Source organism: Gastrolobium bilobum, unplaced genomic scaffold (genome assembly GCF_033153095.1).
Source record: "Gastrolobium bilobum isolate Gb01-03AN ecotype WA unplaced genomic scaffold, APGP_CSIRO_Gbil_v1 utg20460, whole genome shotgun sequence".
NCBI classification, from domain to species: domain Eukaryota; kingdom Viridiplantae; phylum Streptophyta; class Magnoliopsida; order Fabales; family Fabaceae; genus Gastrolobium; species Gastrolobium bilobum.
The window spans coordinates 115,904-136,714 of record NW_026896909.1 but is presented as its reverse complement, the minus strand read 5'-3'; the positions used below and the strand labels follow the sequence as shown (position 1 = coordinate 136,714).

The window sequence follows — 20,811 nt, the reverse complement described above, 5'->3', positions numbered from 1 at the left end:
TTAAAATATCTATTATATAATTAAGTATAAAATACAAATATATATATATATATATATATATATATATATATATATATATATATATATATCCGGTTCATGCGGTTCAACCCGTGACCCACCGGTTGAACCATTGATCCAGTGACCCGGTATCTCGGCCGGATCAATGACCGGTCCAGTTCTAATAACATTGCTCAAAACAACGTCGTTTTATGGTTATAAAATTAAAAAATTATATTGATAAAGATTAATATAACCATGCAATGTATTAGAATTGCAAAATTACATTGATTTTCGTCTCAGAACAATATCGTTTTGTACTCACCAGAGATAACTTATCTTCATTTATTGGAGAAATTTTTACCCTTTATAAAAAATAAAAAAAAAACTCACATTGAAAGAATAAGTTTATTCACTAGACTTACAAGTAGAGTGGCAAAGTGGGCGGCCCGCCCCGCCCCGCCTCGCCCCGCCATCAACCCGTCAAAAAATGAGTCAGTCCGCCCCGTCTCGCTTTTGAAAATGGGCTCAAAAACTCAGCCCACTCCACCCCGTTTGGCGGGTTGGGCGGGTTTTCCCGCCAGCCCGAGCCTATTTTACACTGACCCGCCTCGGCCCGCCTATGCCCGCCATCAACCTGTCAAAAAATGAGCTCGCCCCGCCCACCCCGCTTTTGAAATGGATTGAAAAACTCAACTCGCCCCGCCCCGTTTATCGGGTTGGGCGGGTTGGCCCGCCGAGCCGAGCCGAGCCCGTTTTGCCAGCTTTAGTTACAAGGGCAACAAAAGAAACAAAGAAGAAGAACAGAATAGAAAGAGTACTAAAAATTGAAGGAAAACTTGACCTTTGATGTGAAAACCCCAAAAACTAAGTTGGATTAACAATCTCTTCAACATATTTAAGTGCAGACAATGTTTGGCCATGAATTAAAATCACCAACAAGGCCAGCAAAATAAATACTAGTTAAATTCATGTTTATCTTGAAAATTGTATGAGTCTTGAATTCCTTTCAGATGAATTCTTATATGCATGTACCTTACTGAAAGAAAGCATAAGCACCATACATCACACAAATAAGAATCAAATGAGTCAGCTAAAAAAATTGTGATTTTATCAGTCAAATAGTCAAGAAGTTACCTATTATATTAAGAGGTATTCGGACATATTTTATTGCTTCTTCAACCAAACTATCATAAAACTAAGGAATAAGTGTCTCTTTGGATCTTCTATTTTTTAGTTTCTTTTCTTCTTATAAACAGAAGCTAGGTCAAACAAGTTTGTGCAAAAACTCTTAAAATAAAAAAAAAAAATAAAAAACTTTTTTTATAATAAAAAAAAATCAAAAATTAAAAGTTCATAGGAGGAGTTTTTTTTAAGTTCTTATAAGCTTTTCTTAAAATGAGATTTGAACTTTTAAGTTAAAAATTTAATGTAATCACCAAACAACTTTTAAGTTTTTTTAAGTTTTTTATTTTTAACTTTAACTTAAAAGTAACTTTTAGCTTAAAAAAAATAAAATCCAAATAGGCAATAAGTCAAAAGTAGTAGAAAGAGTCCAAAATCTAATATTTAAAAAAAAAATGGATAAGATAATAAGAATAGTTCAAAAGCAACCCATAAGAAACATTAGACTAAGCATGCATGTTATTAAGTAATCACAACAATAAAGTATCATCAGCCTTTTGACCGTACCAATGTATTTTATGAAATTTTTATTATCAAATGTATTACCATACTGATGCAATGAGAAGTGTAACCTGTGGCTACGTGTTTGGTCACGTCATCACCAGATACATGTTTAAAACAATTTGAACATGTACAGTTCATGTCTAATGATGTCAATACTAGGTACGCATTTCTAATAAAAGTGACTGCCGCATTGCACATACTTGTGCACATTTAGTCACGTTTGTACAAGGTACACGTTTAAACCTGCATTAGCCGAAGAATATTTCAAAAAGCGCATTTGTTAGGTAAAAAAAGCCAGTATCATTTGGAACTTTTTGAAAGATCTGATAGAATTCGTCATCTCATCAGACAAAAATAACAGCCGGGAATGAAGCTTTAAGTCATTAGCAAGAAATTTAAGTTCATCTGCAACAAGAATTAGAAGATGGGAAGTAGTTGCTTAACATTGGACCCCATCATAAGTTAAAAAGAAATTACAACATCAGGGATGAACTGTCCACAAGATAAACACATTCCCATTTCACGATTCATTGGCAAGGAATGCAATAGAGAATAGCAAAGGCAGTAGTGATCATGTGTTTGGATTAAGTTATTCTGGAAATAAAAAGAAGAAGCTTTTCAACTTTCTTTCACAGCTTTGAAAAAATAAAGGAGGTTGAAGTTTAGTAACAATGCAAAATCCTCTATTGCAACAAAAAAATTTAGGAATCCCAAAATCCTCCCAGGTGCCAAGTAGTCTCTCTCAGTGTTCATCTTTAGAAACGCTGTTATCATCTAGACCAGCTAGGATATCTGAAATGAACTTAATCAAAGAACAAAGGCCACCCAAGAAGTTATGATCAATGGCACCCTTTGCATCCACCACATGTGCAAAGTCAACAAGCTTAACTAGAGCACCTGAATTCTTTCCTTTCACCACACTCTCCTCTTCCTTCTCATACACCATGAGAACAGAACAAGAATAGAAATGGAAAATAGTCTGAACCTCAAACCACTGCTTAAGCTCCAACAACTGTTCCAAAATCTCCCCAAAAACCTTAGCCCCAAAAACACAATCAGTAACATTACTATTAGAAGAAACAAACTTCCTCAAAACCAATTTAACTTCCTCAGCAGATAGGTTCTGAAGAGACTTCCTCACAGGTTGCCAGCACAAAGAGGAAGAAGAGTCTTGTTTGGAGGACCCCACAAACTTCAACCCTGAAATTCTAAAACCCAAAGGGATACTAGAGGTTTCCTTATCCTTTTTAAGGCACTTGTTGATGTAATCCTCAGAAGCTTGAGGGTGCCAAGTTCTTGAACCAATCTTAATATCAATTACTGATGGGTTTGTGTAATTGGACACAACATCTTCCAACACAAGATGTGGGTGTAACCCAGAACCATTTGATGCATTCACAAGCTTAGTACCATGAAAAAATGGGAAGAATCTGAGAATTTTTTCAGGAATCCTGGAATCAGAAAAAAGAGAAGTGTAAAAAGCAACTTCATTGGAACCGCGTTCATCACTTTGTAGAGGCTTGTAGAACTTTCCAGAATCATCTATTAGAGGGCCTAGTCTACCATCTTTGGCTTGATGTCCTGCAACTTGGTGTTTTGGAACCTTGAACATTTTTTTGCTGCAGATTAACTAAATAATTGAATCTCTAATCTAAAAAAGCAGAGTGTAAAAAGGGATTAACATAAAAGCTAAGAACTGAGATTGTTGTTTCTGTTTTAAAAAAATAGATTTCCAATAAACACAAATAGTAATAACAATAAATATAAATATAAACATAGCATATAGGTGAAGTGCGACGGTAATGCTAGATCTAAAATTGAGATGAATAAGAATAACCGGAAAATGATGAGCGGTGCCGAAAGAGAAGAGGCGGTAGCACGTTAGTGAGAGAAAAGCTACACTGATGGTGACAAAGGAGCGTGGACCTAAAGCAGTTTACTATCTAAGCCAGAGGTTAACTTTGGAATTTCACTTCCATTTGCAACATCAATAAGATGATAGACCTGAAATGTAGTAACATAATAAGATATATGAATATTTTCAACAGTGTTGGGTTTATTTTAAATGATAAGTAAGATGAGTTCCAATAGATGAGCATTTGCAGTACTATTGGAATATTTTCAACTCATCTAATAAATTGTAAGATAATCAGATGACCAATAATCTAATAATAAATGATAAGTAAGATGAGTTCCAATAGAAGCTTGGTGGAAATACGAAGACCAATAATTTTCACCCAGAGATTTGCTAAAACATGACAGAAAAAATTGCTCACTCAAGGCAGAAACCACATACATCACAGCAAGTAGAGTCTTGCATATATGGAACATGGATTTCAGCTACCAAAAATATTAACAGTATAAAAGGCAAGAGTATTTTAGAAGTCCAAGATATATATTCTTCAGATTCAATGTTGTTTAATGCTTTGAAAACAGTCAGGACAAATAATCTGTACTAATATAAATTAATAAATGGTAAATGAAGCTTCTATTTGAATACTTATAATTTATTAATAGATGACTTCCAATAAGATATATGAAGCTTCTATTGGAATACTTTCAACTCGTCTGATTATCAATTATCATTAATAATTTTTAGAATGTGTCATATCCACATATGGATGTGGTACAAATCCATGTCCATGTATGTATCCGTGCTTCCTAGTTTGACACAATTTGTCACCAAAGATCTGTTCTCGTTGATCTCACTATGAATGACAAACCACAATATCTCTATTCCTGGTATTAATCTTATTCAGTTTCTCTACAATCTTCACAAAAACCAGAAATCATAGTGCTGACTTTATCAAACTCGTCAAGAAGATTCGTGACATTATTCCTGACCATTAGCTATACTATCAAGGGAGTAAACTGTGAGTAGAGTGATTAGAATGATTAGTGTAAACTATAACCAACAACAAAATTAGAGTGATTAGAATCAAAGTTTAAAGTCCCCACCCAGACCCACAAGTTCTTTTATTTTTAAGGAAAAAAGAATGGGAAAGTTCGGTACATACATAAGATCGACATTTAATCGAGTAGTTTATGGGCAATCAAATAAAATCACCACAGAACAGAAAGAATAAAAGTAACAGAGATAGATCCATTCAAGCCATTAACATAAACAGAGCATTACACGTTTCAGTCATTTCATCGTTCAGTTCAGATTCAAAAAAATTTAAAAATAAAAATAAAAAAATTCAAAAGAAAAGAAATTGGAAGAATAACTGTGAAAGTTACTTACCTGGGTGAATCGCCACCGCTGCTTGATCTCTCGCCTGGAGTCAAGTAGGTTCACTAAACGAGGTGATTTTGCTTTCTTAACATTAAAATCCTAACAAGTAGCATGTAGTAAAGGATAGCCAAAAGCAAAGAACCTAAACAAAACGACAAACCTCAGAGCGAGCAATGGTGAAAATCGCGTACAGCAGTGTTCTTATAGATAAGAAAAGAAAAAAAATCAATGCTACTTGAGACGGTGGAGTTTCGGATCAATGCTACTCTTTCTGTCTTTAGGTTTACGTATATAATTTTCTCCTCTACACATATTTTGACGATGATAATGCTACTTTTCTTTTTCAGATGTTAAAAAGTTTATCTCTATCACATGAGATAACTTTATCTCCTCTGACATGAGATTAATAAAATCCAATCGGAAAAGATCGAAAAAATAAGTAATTTTAGGTTTTGATATTTGTCATTTTAAATGATATAAGTTATGTCATGTTAAGAAAGAGATAGACACAAAAAAATGGAAATCATGAGAGAGAAAGTGAGTGATTTTTTTTAATTTAAATTTTAAATAAAAAAATTATTATGTCTCTATTTCTCTCTTACAATGACATAACTTTATCAACCCATCTCAAAAGCGGGACAAGGTAGGCTGAGTTTTTCAACCCATCTCAAAAGCGGAGCGGAGCAGGCTTATTTTTTGGTAGGTTGATGACAGACATAGATGGGCCAAGGTGCGTCAGTGTAAAATAGGCTTTGGGTGACGGACCAACCTGCCAAATAGGGCGGGACGGGGCGGGCCAGGTGTAAGAACTCGCACCGTTAATTAAGGAAATTAATCAGTTAATTATGAGTTTAATGAGATAATTTCATAATTGACCCTAATAATTATTATGAGGCTCTAATAATTATAGTAAGTGAGTAATAATGCTGAGTCGCTTTTCTGACGAAAAGTGCAGATACTGGTTCTGCTAGTCAGTATAAATGCGTATTGAAAAGTATCCCTAAAAATTATAATAAGTACATGATAATTACTAGAATAACATGTAGGACTTGTAAAACGAGTTTCAAGTTAAAATAATGAGAGCTGGTGCCAGAAACTGGTACTGGCTATGAAAAGCGTGTACCGGAAAGGTGCTCCGAAAAATATAAGAAAAATATGATAATTCTTGTAAAATTGAGTAGGTTAAGAATCCTGAATTTGGGATTAAAATGCTAAGCATAGCAATTAAAGTTAATATTTTGTGTTAGTGACTTAACTGCCTATATATAGTGCTTGGCACTAAACCCTAGGCTGATTCTTCAGCCACTCTACGTGAGTTTTTGTGCCTTGGGTTGCTGCCTCCTTCCCCACTTGGTCCTAAGGCTTTCTCCTTCATTGTCTCACCAAAGACACCATCTTTGATCATTGTTTCTCTTCTTGATCAAGTAAACACTTGAGTGTGAGCATAGGTGAGTGCTTTAGGTGCCTTTTCTGAGTTTGAGATGGCTGTGTCTGTGAGGGAGAGGGACTGTTTCTGTGTTGGTTGGTGTGGGAGTGCTTCCTTGGGTTGTTGGAGCTCCAAGGAGCAATCTTTGTGAAGAAAGATCCTTACTTGGGTGGCATTTTCGTGCACCCTTAAAGTCAGAACCTTTGGAGTTGGTAGTGAGCTCCAAGGATACCCCTTTTTTCTGAGTTTAAGCTTTTGGTAAGTTGTACCAACCTTGTTCATGAGTTTAATGGGTTAAAGTTGATGTCTTGGTATATTTGATGGGTTAAGCAAGTAACCAACTGGTTTGTAAACCTAAATGTGCCTAAAAATGCATGCTTTGACGTTTGGAAGTGACAAAAATGGAACCTTGGAAGGATATCTTCGTGAAATGTAAAAACTGCATTCTGTCGCGAAATATCCGGATATTTCCAGTGAGATATCTGGATATTGGATATCCTGATATTTCGAGTGAGATTTCCGGATATTGGATATCCTGATATTTCGAGTGAGATATCCGGATATGGGATATCCTGATATTTCGAGTGAGATATCCGGATATGGGATATCTTGATATTTCGAGTGAGATATCCGGATATTGGATATCCTGATATTTTCAGTGAGATATCCGGATATTGGATATCCAGATATGTCCCCGACAAATATTCGGATATTCTGGGTTTGCGAGGAACAGTAGCGTACTGTTCATCCAGAACTGATCTATGGGTTTGTGGACCCTAGTTTGAGGAAGTTGAACTTCTGTAATTAATTAATGTAAGTCAGAATCAAAGGGTTAAGGGCTTATGGCTTGGTGAGAAGCCTTAAGACATAAACCGTAAAAGAGAAACATTGTCTTTATGTTTATGCTTATGAGCTTTGTATTGATATGATTGTTGGTTCAAATCAGATTGTGATTCTGCGGTGTTTGGGCTGTGAGCTTGTATTGGACTCTTGGTTTGGATAGCTAGTTTACAAGGTAAGCTTTCGTGTCCTCGGTTTAGCCATGTTGTGGTTCCACCATGTCCCATGGGGGTATGGTTATATGCATGTTATGTTACATGCTTTGGATATTTGAAATGCTGTTGAGCTTCATGTGTAATGGCTTTTAATATGCATGTGTTGTTCCATCTTGACGGTTAGCCTGAGTATGTGGCGTCATACGATACGGTGATCCGGGGTGGATGCAAGTAGCATCTTGCACTATTTGTGGGTATTAGACGTATATAAATCCTGCATTTCTCTGGCCAGTAAAATAGTATTGACACACATGACATGATTATCTGCTGCATTGCACTATTTTAGAAATGATATTGATGAACTGCTTTTAAACTTATATTGCACATGTAAGTGAGCTTGGGATGGAAGATCCTTGAGGACCCCTTGTCTTATTGAGATTTTTGGTTTAGAGATCTCACCCCACCTTTGGAGAATGCTTATTTCAGGTTCAGGTAGTATGGGGACTGATGCCTCTGGCGGCAGGAGGCCAGAGCTTAGCTGATTATGATATTTATGCTGTATTGCTGACATGATTAGATTGGATGTTGTTTATGTTTTCTGCTCTTTATGATTTGAGTTGAGACTTTCTATTGGGCTTTGTTGCCTTATTTGGGTGAGCATGAGAGTTGTCCATGCCACTATATTGTTAGTACCTTTAGTCTGAGTTGTATAAACTGCTAGTTGGTCCGGTCTACGTGTTGTAGCTCCGTGACTAGAGACATACTTACGTTATTTAATTAATGAGGTATTTCAGTTAGATGTCTTTTGCAATTTACATACAGGCATGATTTTATTTAATTGATTAATTAAGCAAGTTGGTAATGATAATGACGTCATAATTGAAAAGAAAAAGATATTTTGCATTTTTAATTAAGCGCAGCTTAATACGATAGTATGATAATATTACCAGATATATACGGGGTGTTACACCAGGCCAAATTTTTCAACTCATTTTCAAAAGCAGGACGAGATGGACTTCTTATTTTTTGACGGATTGGTGACAGGGTGAAATAGGCTTCCCACTTTGCCACCTCTACTTATAGGTAGCGGGTTAAATCGGGTCACAGGTTGAGAAACATGTCCCAACCTGGTCTGTGTTGGTGGGTTAGTCCATATAATTCAACTCATTTTGCTATTTTTAATTATTTATTGTTAATAATAACTAACTGTATGTTTGTTTTAGATTTTTGCAAAATTAAAGTTAAAATGTCGAGAGAAGTTGTATGTATGATATTTTTTCGTTTACAAACTCTTAAACTAAATCTTAACAATTAATTTTTGTTAATCTAACAATTATAATTTATTAAAAATTAATTAATCAATAAATGTGACTCAATAAATTATAATCTTCAAATAGATAGAAATCAACGACTAAAATTTAATTATAAGAAAACGTAAGCCAAAATGTTATAAATATAACTTTCCTCTAAAATAATTAATTTATATTTAAGATTAATGTTTTAAAAGTAAGTTTAAAGAATATATTCTATGTAAATAATAATTGATTCAACTGATAAGTAATATTATAAAAAATTTGCTCGGTCTCGAATATGAGATTGGAAATAATTTTTTTTTTTGGAGAGGTACTTTTGTATAGGTCTAATTATGTTCGAACAAGATTAACTTGGATAATTATTAAATTAATAGAGAAATTAAAAAAATGTATTTTATTTAGATATTAAAGTAGTTATTATTAAAATGTGAATATATGTATGTTTATTAAACTTTACGAGTCTCAAATTTTGAATTAATTTAACTCACTCAAACAGTAAAAAATTTCAATCAACTTTACTGATCGTAAGACTAATTTTGATAATCTATAACCATAACTAAACTGCACAAAATTACAGTGAAATTTGATTTCCTTAGCAGCAAATGTGATTCTAATCATAAACAAAAAAGTCCTAATTAAATAAAAAAGTTGAGAGCATAACTTGGAAGCCGCTTAAATATCTAGGATAAAGTTCTTCTAAATTGATCTTGTTTGTAAATAACATATATAATAGTGCATCTATCCATGGTTTGGTTTAAAATATATGGTAATGTAATCTAGTAAAGTTTAAGAATAAATTCAACCTTATGCACCTTTAACAAAGTTCAACTTTAAATAAAGCGAATAATTAATATTATGATAATGTTTAGTGGGTTAGAACGAGACAGAAATAAGATATGATTCTTATTTGGGTCAGGATCGTTTTAAAGATAAAACAGAACATTCCATATGCTTAAAAAGTGGTACCTTTAATAGAATCATATAAAGAGAAAACCTATTTCGGTCATCATTATGCCTTGAAAGGATTAATCTCCGGTGGTTGACTTAGAATATTTTAAGAAAACTCAAAAAAAAAAAAAAAAAAAACTAATTAACTGAAATTATTGCAAGTTAACTAGTTATCTCGAGTCTATGAAAATAAATAATATGAATAAAAAGCAATTGAACCAATAAAGGCAAAATAAAATATTCAGTTAGAAGGACGTAAGCAAAATTAACAAAGCTTCTAACTTTTCTGAGAATGGGAAAAGCCAAAATGATAATTATTACCAAGCTGGATCATGAGAGCTCCACACGAAACTCCTACGCCACCGTTAGCATCTTGCCAATTATCCTTGTCTCAATCTTCTCACATTGATTTTTTCTCTTGAAACGAGGAGTGAAAAATAAATAAATGTTAAAGTATGTTACAAAAATTTAATATAAAATTATTAATATAATATTCATTTAATAATTTAAATGTTTGAGTTAAAAGAATTCTTTATATGATATAAAGTTTCTGTGATCAAATAATCAATAAGTTCAATTCATCACTCTATTTTATTAATAAATTAATTAATATTATGAAATTTCTTAAGAAAGTTAAATTAAATGGACATATTGAGATATGCATTATTCGTTGGATTGTGGTTGAATCTTTTAGGCTAGTTTTGTGCCAATCTCTCTTACCCAAAGTGAAGACTACTTTCCAATTCCATATCCATCAAGACTTGGAGGGCATCCACAATGATTTCTATAAATCTATTCCCACGCATCATGCTTATAAAGAACCGATTTAATCCTAAAGTTTAAGTCAGTGAATGAAAGTTTTTTAATGATTTATAATATTCTCTAATACTCACACGAGTCCATTGTTGAATGGATAATGCACAAGCCTACATATCTGTACTAAAAAATTTCACAAAAGAAAATGGAGAGTGATGAAGATCTAACCCGTGACACCAAGGCTCTCACACCATGTAAAGAACTAATTCAACCAAAAACTTAAAAGCTACATTAATAATTTAATATTTCTCTGACGATGCTCAATTTCTCAGCCATGAAACATGTCATTTAACTTACAATCCATGGCATGTACTTGAAAGTTGAAACTCAAGTCCAAGTTAACTGTGATGTAAACAATTTCACTTGAGTCTAAACATTAAGAGAGTGTACTTTAAGGTCCCAGTTTGTATACTGAGATAGTGGTACAGGGAAAAAACAATTACATAGATGAAAGGAGGATATAAAAAAGGGTTTTCGTTTTATCCTTTAAAATAACACAACAAACTTTCATACTCTCACAACATTTTGTCGGGCCGACACTTTTTAAAACAAAAAAATAAATAAAAAATTAAGGCACGCAAAACGAATCTCTATAACATTACACAATCACTTTTCCTACAACATAACTCTTATAAAACCCTATAAAAAATCATAAAAAAGACAACAAAACAACTAGTAAAGTATGAAACAAGACAATATGAGAAGAATACTATTTAACCAAAAACATAGTCATATATCTGAATATCATGACCAGTTGACCATGATAACAGAAAAATCAATTTTCAAGGACAAAGACTTTATGGTGAATAACATACAATAGCATATAGTTCCTTTCAAACAAGGACTGGATGTTTAACACCTTCACTCAACTGATAGCCTTAGGGTATCAACACAATTGATCCTGTGGTCTTCCGATTCTCTAGGTCTTCATGTGCTTTAGCTGCCTCAGACAATGGGTAAGTATGATTAACACGCACCTTCAAGACACCAGAAGCAACATTGGCAAACATCTCTCCAGCAGCCTCCAATAGTTCATCCGGAGTGACATTATAAAGCATTAGGGTGGCCCTTGTCAAGAACAATGATTTTGCAGCCAGGGAAGATAATGGAACTGGATCTGGTGTACCTGATGACTGCCCAAAACTTACCATGTAGCCTCGAAGCTTCAAGCATGCCAAAGATCCCTGGACAAATCACTCCATATACCTTGTTAACGACTTCTATCACAGTAATTTTCAAATGATAGAATAGAAACATCACAGAAATTGGTGTAGTAACCCTGGTTCGATTTTTAAAATTGAATCATGTAAGGAAATTATATTTTCTAATAATTATTGTGGGTCACATATTATATTAATAATTATATTGTGCTATTTATATATATTGGGTAAATTAAAGTGATCAGTTAAATATTCTCAAATAGATTCTTAAGTGAGTATGGGCTGAATGAGTGGATACCGGTGTTGGGCCAACTAGGTATAATGGGAGCTTATTGGCCCAACAATAAAGATAAAAACACTATAAAAAAGGGTTATGGTCCCCAATACGTCAAATGAATAACTCTAGTTTCTCTTCCCCATCAAGAGAGAGACGACACACTAAGGAATAAGGTTTTAGGGTGATTTGACTGAGGAAGACTACGAACTCCAAGAGACAAGATCAAAGTTATTCCGCTGCAATGGAGACAGGTATGCCTCCACCTTTATGTTGTTTTTATTTTTCTTTATGATTTGGTATGATGGATCTTGGCTTGTAGGTGATAGTTATCACCATAAGGTTTAGAGGAATTAAAAAATTCCAACAAATCACACATTCTAACAAAAAATGCTTTAATCAGGCAGATATCAGTTTGGTCATCATCAATGAGTTAAGTTGCTAAGTATGCTTCTATATTTTATTAATCAGACAGTAATCCTTGAACTTCAGGGCCTCAGCCTACTGATTAAAATCTGTAGCCTATCAATTCTTGTCCTCAGGGTTTACCCATTAATATTATTATGAGTATTGTAAATAGTCTTGACAAATACAAATATCAACTTTCACATCATCACATGTCCTGCAAACTCATTGAGAAAACCAATGCTAATTGGATGCAGCACTACAAATCCATTTCTACATCAGAAAAGAATTTAATCTAGAGTTCTCTAAAAGGTTCTGAGGGCAAGCCTTGGAATAGAGGTAAGATTATTTCTTGTGATCGGAAGATTATGGGTTTGAGTTTGAGGAGCAGCCTCTTTACAAAAATACAAGGATAAGGCTGTGTACAATCAACCTTCACCCCTACTCTCGTAAGTTGGGAAGCCATGCGCGCTGGGATTTGCCCTTTTTTAGTTCTTTAAAAGGGTCTAGGAATTAATTTGTAGATTAGGAACAACAAAAAGCACTAATGTAAAGTTCATTATCTAGGATCTAGTTGGTGTTTGTTGATGGTTTTGTTTTAAGTAATGGTCAACATAGGATCAACTGACCTATAAATCTACTTGCATTTCTGGATACTCAATTATCACATAACAGAAGGAGTGCATTAAGAATCAGAAAATAAACAGCTTCTGATGGATACCACCATGCAAGACAATATAAATAATTTTATTTTGCCACTCATGTACCGAACCATCTGATTTTGAAATTCCATTTAGGTTTAATATGGCATATAATAGGGACTACCTCAAAGGTATCCTTTCCCACGGAATCATAGACTACTTCAACTCCATTGCCTGATGTAATTTGGTTGACGCGGGCAACAAAATCTTCCTCTGTATAGATTATGACATGATGGCAGCCATCCTCCTTGGCTTGAGCTGCCTTCACTTTATTGGATACAGTTCCAATAACAGTAGCACCAAGAGTATTTGCCCACTGGCACAATAGGGATCCAACTCCACCAGCTGCTGCATGTACAAGAATCGTGTGACCAGGTTCAACCTGTAAAGTGATAGGTAAACTAGTCTATGTTTATCATCAAGCTGGGGTAAAATTAAGAGAAAAGTGTTGGTTTTAGGATAAAGAATGGACTCATTAATCAATAGATATTGTAGTATGCTATGATAACAGCTGAGACAAGCTCCAATATCTTTTCTATTTTATTTATTTATTTTTTTGTATGACAGGAGTAACCAAGCAAGACACACTTAAGAGAGAGAGGGTGTAGCTTGGAGAGCTGAGGTCAAATATCCTGCACAGAGAATGTACATCCAAGACCAAAACTACAAGGAGAAAGAGGAAACAAAGATTGAGATGGAAGGACAACAGAATAAGTAACTTGACCTTATAAAACAAAAGATAGCATCTGAGTATTCAAGAAACAAGCAATAGAGAGATAATGTCAGCTAAAACTGTTTTGGGACTGACTAATATTTAACATGTGCTTAGCAAGTTCTGGTTAGATCATTATAGATAGTTATAATAAGCAAGAAAAAGCTTGTTTTGTGGTCATTGAGCTGCTGTGTGCTCATGAGTGCACGTGAAGATCAATCTATCTATGTTAAGGCATAAGCCAGAGAACTGGCATCCCCCTCCTTTCTCCTTTTACAAGTGACTATTTACTTATCTTTTTCAAAGTGAGCCCGTACTGAATCTCCCCCAGTGTATGAAAGTGGGTTTCTAGACTAGTATTCAAAAAAAAAAAAAAAAAAAAGTAATACAAGAAAGGCCTCCCTCAGCTATAATGACTACACAATATAGACACCTACCTTGAAACAACGTCGAAGCAAAAAAAGAGTTGTCATGCCCTTTGACATGATGGATGCCCCAATAATTGGGTCAATGGAGGGAGGGACAGGGACTACTTTATTTGCAGGAAGAATCTGCTCTTCAGCATATGAGCCTAATGGACGACCTGCATAACCTACAAGATCTCCAACCTGGCTATCAGTTACTCCAGTGCCCACAGCTGTCACAACCCCAACAGCCTCCACACCTGCCACATTAAAAGGGGGAAAATAATTCAATAAATTACCCCTTGGGCATCAACTTAGCTTTCAATGAAAAGTTACTACAGTCATCATCAATGCATGTGTTGATAAGAAATTCTTGAGCTCCAAATATAAGAAGCAATTAAGAATCACTGTGTTTTCCTCCAGCCAGATAAAAGGATAAATAAAAGTCAGTGACTTCAAACAGGTTGGCTGTATAAGTATCTTGTAGATACCAACCATTGTCCGAAATCCTAATGGACCCACTAATCCGGTTGTGTAAGTATTTTGTGTGTCAAATAAAAGTAGCCCAAAAGTGTTATGCTGCTACTGGGTTCAAGTCTTCAATTCAGTTTGGTAATTATTAAATCAAGCAACATACAGATAACAATTTGAAGTAAAAAAAAGATACACAAAATTAGGGATGCTTATCTGTTTCTATGCCAAAGAGGCGGTTCCTTCTTTTTGTACTTTTTCCCCCTACTTAATAATAGTAATAATAAAAGACAGATAAGCAATATCTTAAACATTGGTTTCCTGTTTTAAAGGTTGGTTATCCTCACGGTTAATTATTGGACTTTGAGCATCAAAATTAGGCTTTTTAAAGGGTAAAGACATCACAGCTATAACATTTTTCTCCTTATTACTAGCTCCCATCTTAAAAAATGCATCAATTGTTTCATATTGAACTTCACCATTATATTTGAAAGTACACAGACAACTTCCAATATTTTTATACAATATATAACAATCATTAGGAGATAAAATATATCTAGCTGATAACCACATTAATGTAACAAGAAAATTTAGTTCAAAAAAATTAAACTTACTTCTCCAATAGCAAAAGAGGAACATTATATATATGAATATCAACGAATCAAGTTTGTTAAAATTGCAATTGAACACTTAAACATTGTACAACTTTACGTGTAGAACTGGTAGGATCAATCCTGCAAATAGATCCTACCGACCACAACCGCAATTTAAAACAATGGTGTGTGCAGAATACCAAAAATATTTGCATTCTCCTTTCAAGTGTTTCACTTGCTATGCAAACAAAAAACATTGTTGAGTGTGAAATATTAGTGTCCTTGTGAAACAAAATATAGGAAGAAGTTAAATGCACCCTAACCAAATTCTGTTCTATGCTGAAATTACAAACAATTCAATCTAGATAAAGCTAAATAATGCATAGTACATTGCTGCATGGAGTAATTGGACTCAAGAATTCAACTTTCCTATAGAAGTAAAAAAAATTAGGAAACCTGGAGTGAAGGGTAAAGAGGGTGCTTTATAAACTCCTTTACGAAAGTAGACATCAATAAAATTAACCCCAATTGCTTTGTTCCTCACACGAATCTCCCCTTCTTTTGGCTCTCCAATTTCCACATCCTCCCACTTCAGAACCTGTCATCAATTCCATTACAAAGAAACTTAATAAGCAAGGGAAGCACGTGCCACACACAAATACAACAATTAATCATTTCATTTTTGTTATATATGAGAAAGAATAATCAAAGGGCACGTGAGTGAGAAGCAGAAAGTGAAAGTGAAAGTGAAAGGGACCTAACCTGAGGGCCACCAAGATCATGAACTCTGATAGCTTTAACCATATCTGTTGCTGATGATAACGAAGCTTTCGTTGTTGAAGTTGTTGTGATTGTTGCTCTGCTGAAAGGTAAAGAAATCGATGAAGAGGGTGAAGTTATTTGTTACTTGATAAAGAGAAATGGATTACGTTCTAAGGTGTACACGACAACCTTCACGGAATCAATTCTTTTTAAATTTCTGTTATGTGGGACAAAAATGGATAGGAAACTTGTGTGATAAAATCGGTTTATTTTATTTTCCCGTGATGAACCGATTTAAATTTTGTGCTAGATAACAGAAAAAAGAATAAATTTTTTTCTGTTTTTCGTTTCCCGTCACAAAATGAGAAACACTTGTCTATCTCAATTACTCTCCACCATCACCATTATCTCAACACGACCACCATTACAATTGTCGTCGTACCACCAATGTCGTTGTCACAACCACCATGATTCCACCGCCACCATCACAATCACCACCACCTCCACCCATCGCCACATCACCACCACCACCACTGCCACTATTGATGTAGCCATTGCCGTCACCATCACCACCATGCCATCGCCGCCACTACTCCCATCGCCACCAACTACCACCACCGTCGTCGCAGCCACCGCCACCACCACCACCACCATGTCATTATTACCACCGCCGCTACCACCCCCATCACCACAGCCACTGTCGTCACCACTACCACCATCGCCATCACTACTGCCACCGCCATCGCCGTTATTGCTGCAGGCACTGTCGTCACCATCACCACCATGCCACTGCCGCCACCAACAACCACCATCGTCGTAGCCACAGTCGTCACCACCGCCACCGTCGTCGCAGCCACCGACACCACTATTATGTCATTATCACCGCCGTCGCCGCCACCATCTCCACAACCACTGTCGTCACCACCGCCACCATACCATCATCGCAGTCATTGCCGTCACCACCATCATCGCAGTCATTGCCGTCACCACCACCACCACCACCATTACCACCATCACCAACTACCATCATCGTCGTCGCAATCATTGCTGTCTCCAGCACCACCATATCATTACCACCACTGCCGTTGTCGACACCACCATTGTCGTAGGCTCGTAGCCACTGTCGTCACCACCACCACCAACTACCACCACTATCATTGCAGCCACTGCCGTCATCGCGACCACCATTACCACCGCCACCAATTACCACCATCATCATCACAATCATTGCTGTCTCCAGCACCACCATATCATTACCACCGCCGCCGTCGACACCACCATCGTCGCAGCCACTGTCGTCACCACTACCACCATGCACCGCCACGTCACCAACAACTGCCACCATCATCGCAGCCACTGCCGTCACCATCGCCACCATTACCACCGCCACCGCCACCAACTACCCCTACCGTTGTCGCAGCCACTGCTGTCTCCATCAACACCATGGCATTACCACCACCACTACCGTCGTCGCCCCCGCCACCGCCACCACCACCACTATTACCACCACCACGCTGCCACTGCCGCCGCCACCACCACACCATATGGAAAAGAAAGTGTAATACGAAAAAAATTTATGCTTGACAGGAATTATATTTTATTATATTATTTATTATGTTATCAAACGCAATTCGCATTCTCAGAATAAAAATAGAACATGTTATCAAACACATTTTATTTCTCCGAAACTGTTCCAAGACACAGAAATAGAAAAAAATTGTTTCTTTTCAGAAACAGTGCCAGGGAACAGAATGATTGTCATGCACACTCGTACTGCTCTGGGAATCCATGCAGTGGAAAGGGTAAATAACATCATTTGCAAGTTAGAACTTCGAATATTTCAGAAGTTAAAACCAAGGATAGTGGCTATGCCTGTATTTGTACCCAAAAAAAAAAGTATAATATAATTGGGAAGAAAATTAATTTTATCGTTAGATCAATTATTTTAAACGGTTATATTTATTTCTAACTTTTTATGGTTACCATTTCCCATATTTAATACTTTATATTTATTTTCATCTTTGTATGGTTATGATTTCTCATATTTAATGTGAAAACATTAAATATGAGAAATCATAACCATATAAAGACCGAAATAAATATAACCGTTGGATTAATATAATCGATCTAACGATGAAATTGATTGGTAATAACAGTGGTAGAATCTAATGGTGAAATTGATTGGAAGTAACATTGGTATAAGACTAATTGGTTGTTACAATATCCTACCCCAATAAAATTAGGGAAGAGGATGTTAATTTTAAAGGATGTAAAGTTATATCATTTCAAGTGAGTGCAAGAGATAGATTATAGGAGAGAAAATGGACAAAAAAAATAAAATAAAGATGTGGGTCACACCTTTTTGTTCGTGAGAGTGAAATAATACAAGTTATATCATTTAAAAAAACAAATATTTTTTTCATAGGGATGAATGTTTCTGTAGATAATTTTATCTATTATGTATGAGGCAGGTTATATTTATAAACTTTTTTGTTTACAAACTCTTACAAACTACATTATCTTCTCCCGGGAGAACACTAGTTACACTATGTTCTCCCGGGAGAAGATAATGTAATTTTACAAAATTTGTAAAAAAATTTTGTAAACGGATCCTTCCCTATATGTATATGTAAAAGTATAGAGATTTATATAAAGAGAAAAGAAAAAAGAAAAATAAAGATTGCATGGCATTTGGCAATAGCTGATTTAAAAAATACTATATATTTTCTTTAAAATTAATGATATGGTCTTGATATTGGTTAAGATTTTAAAAATAATATAATAGTGATACTAGTTGGATTTTATTTAGTTGGGTCTTTTGGTATTGATTGATTTTTTTTACTCCGCAATTAGGCTCCATACAACGTAAAAAATATTAATAAAATTAATAAAGCACAATGAATTTTAAATTTAACATTTTTTTGATATATTGGTGGGGATTTTAAAGGTATGCATGACAACTTTTCCGAAATCAATTTTTTTTTTTAATTTCTGTTCCCGGGAGCAGAAATGGATAGAAAAATCGTTTGATAAAATCGATTTATTTTTTTGTTCCCGAGATGAACGGATTTAATTTTTGTGCTGGAGAACAGAAAAATGAAACAAAAAATTTCTGCTTTTTTTGTTCCCGGGCACAAAATGAGAAACACTTATTTCTCTCAATTACTCTCTACCACTATCATTATCATCACCACCATCATCTTGACACGACCATCATCCGCCATCGTCGTTGTACCACCAATGTCATCGTCACCACCACCACAACGACGACGACACCACCACCATCATCACCACCACCAGGATATCATCGCCACCACCTCCACCCATCACCACCATCACCATCGTCGCCACCGCCACCACCACCACCACCACCACTATTGCCATCACCACGTCATTGCCACCACCACAATGCCACCACTTTCATCATTGTCATCGCCGCAACCACTGCAATTACTATCACCATCATGCCACCACCACCATCACCAACCACCACCACTATTGCCGCAACCACTACCATCACCATTACCACCACCACCACCACTATCGCCATTGCCACCACCACGGCGCCACCACTTCCACCACCGTCACTAACCATCACTACCATCGTCGCAACCACTTCCATTACCACCATCACTGCCATTACCACAATCACTGTCGCAACCTCTGCCATCACCACCACCACTGTCACCAACTACCACCACCATTGCCGCAACCACTGTCATCACCACCACCACCACCATCTTTGCAGCCACTGCCATCACCACCATCGCCATCGCCATCGCCACCACTGCCACCATTACCACCACCACTATGTTGTCACCATTATCACGACCATCATTGCAACCACTACCGTCCCTACCACTACCATCACTCTACCACCACTGCCGCTGCCACCACCATCGCCATTATTGCTATCATTACCGCCGCCACCACACCACACCATATGGAAAGGAAAGTGATAATCTGAAAAAAAAATTATGCTTAATAGGAATTATTTTTTATTATATTATTTTGTGTTATCAAATGCAATTCTCATTCTCAGAATAAAATAGAACATGTTATCAAACACATTTTTGTTCTTAGAAACTGTTCCAAGGCACAGAAATAGAAAAGAATTATTTCTTTTCAGAAACAATGCAAAGAACAGAATGATTGTGATGCACACCCTAAATCTAACTTTTTAACATCATCTATTTTTTTTTTGGTAAAGGCAGCATCATCTATTTATTCTAACTGGTATACCAATTTATAAATAAGTTAATAATAACATTGGCAAAAGTTTGAGCTTATAATTAAAATTAATTCCACAGATAATATTTTATAATTTAACAAAGAAATTTAAAAATGTAGGGTGAAAATAAAATTGTGGTAAAAAATTATTATAATGTCAAGATATGTATGTAAATAAGATTCATCCCAAATATGTAATATTTGAAACAAGAAACAATATGTTACCTAAAAAAAATTCTAATATATAAATATTACATAAAAAATGTAGAACGAAAACAATAGAAAGAAATAATAATAATTATCTAATATACAAAATTTAATTTAATATTTGAAGAAATATTTTATAACATCACTTTAAAAAATACATTAAATTATATTAACTATTGTTTCAGGTTTAAATGTTTAATGTCAATGTTATTATTAAATATGTATTAGTAATAATACTATATATTGATTATTTATAATTATATTTATTAATATAATAATAAATACAGGACAAAGCGTTGAGTAAAATACAACTTGGGCTTGGGCTGATTGAACTTGGTGAGTGCGGGTTCTGAGGAACCCTAACCCAAAACCGCAAAATGCAAACCCGATACTGTGCCAATTAACACAAGCTCGTGCATGTGAAAAGGAAAAAAAAGGGTGGATTCCCTTTCGTAAGCTCAATAGGTGGTGAT

General features: G+C 35.4%; 2 protein-coding genes across 3 annotated transcripts; both read right to left on the bottom strand.

Annotated features, from left to right (window-relative positions):
• Window positions 1–2,056: 2,056 nt before the first annotated feature.
• On the bottom strand, window positions 2,057–5,230 carry LOC133302767 (inositol polyphosphate multikinase beta). 2 transcript variants are annotated; one of them, XM_061502588.1, is made up of 3 exons: window positions 4,931–5,230; window positions 3,524–3,690; window positions 2,057–3,305 (listed from the first exon to the last, which is right to left on the bottom strand). In XM_061502588.1, the coding sequence occupies exon 3, from the start codon at window positions 3,296–3,298 to the stop codon at window positions 2,429–2,431; it is 870 nt and encodes a 289-aa protein (XP_061358572.1). In that variant the 5' UTR covers window positions 3,299–3,305; window positions 3,524–3,690; window positions 4,931–5,230; the 3' UTR covers window positions 2,057–2,428. The 2 variants fall into 2 exon arrangements, with proteins under 2 accessions (XP_061358572.1, XP_061358571.1); XM_061502587.1 differs by having other exon boundaries at window positions 2,057–3,690; window positions 4,931–4,964; window positions 5,082–5,230.
• A 5,854-nt stretch (window positions 5,231–11,084) lies between these two features.
• Window positions 11,085–16,023, bottom strand: LOC133302774 (uncharacterized). Its single transcript, XM_061502595.1, has 5 exons — window positions 15,902–16,023; window positions 15,596–15,737; window positions 14,109–14,335; window positions 13,084–13,341; window positions 11,085–11,603 (listed from the first exon to the last, which is right to left on the bottom strand). The coding sequence occupies exons 1-5, from the start codon at window positions 15,941–15,943 to the stop codon at window positions 11,298–11,300; spliced, it is 975 nt and encodes a 324-aa protein (XP_061358579.1). The 5' UTR covers window positions 15,944–16,023; the 3' UTR covers window positions 11,085–11,297.
• Window positions 16,024–20,811: the final 4,788 nt, after the last annotated feature.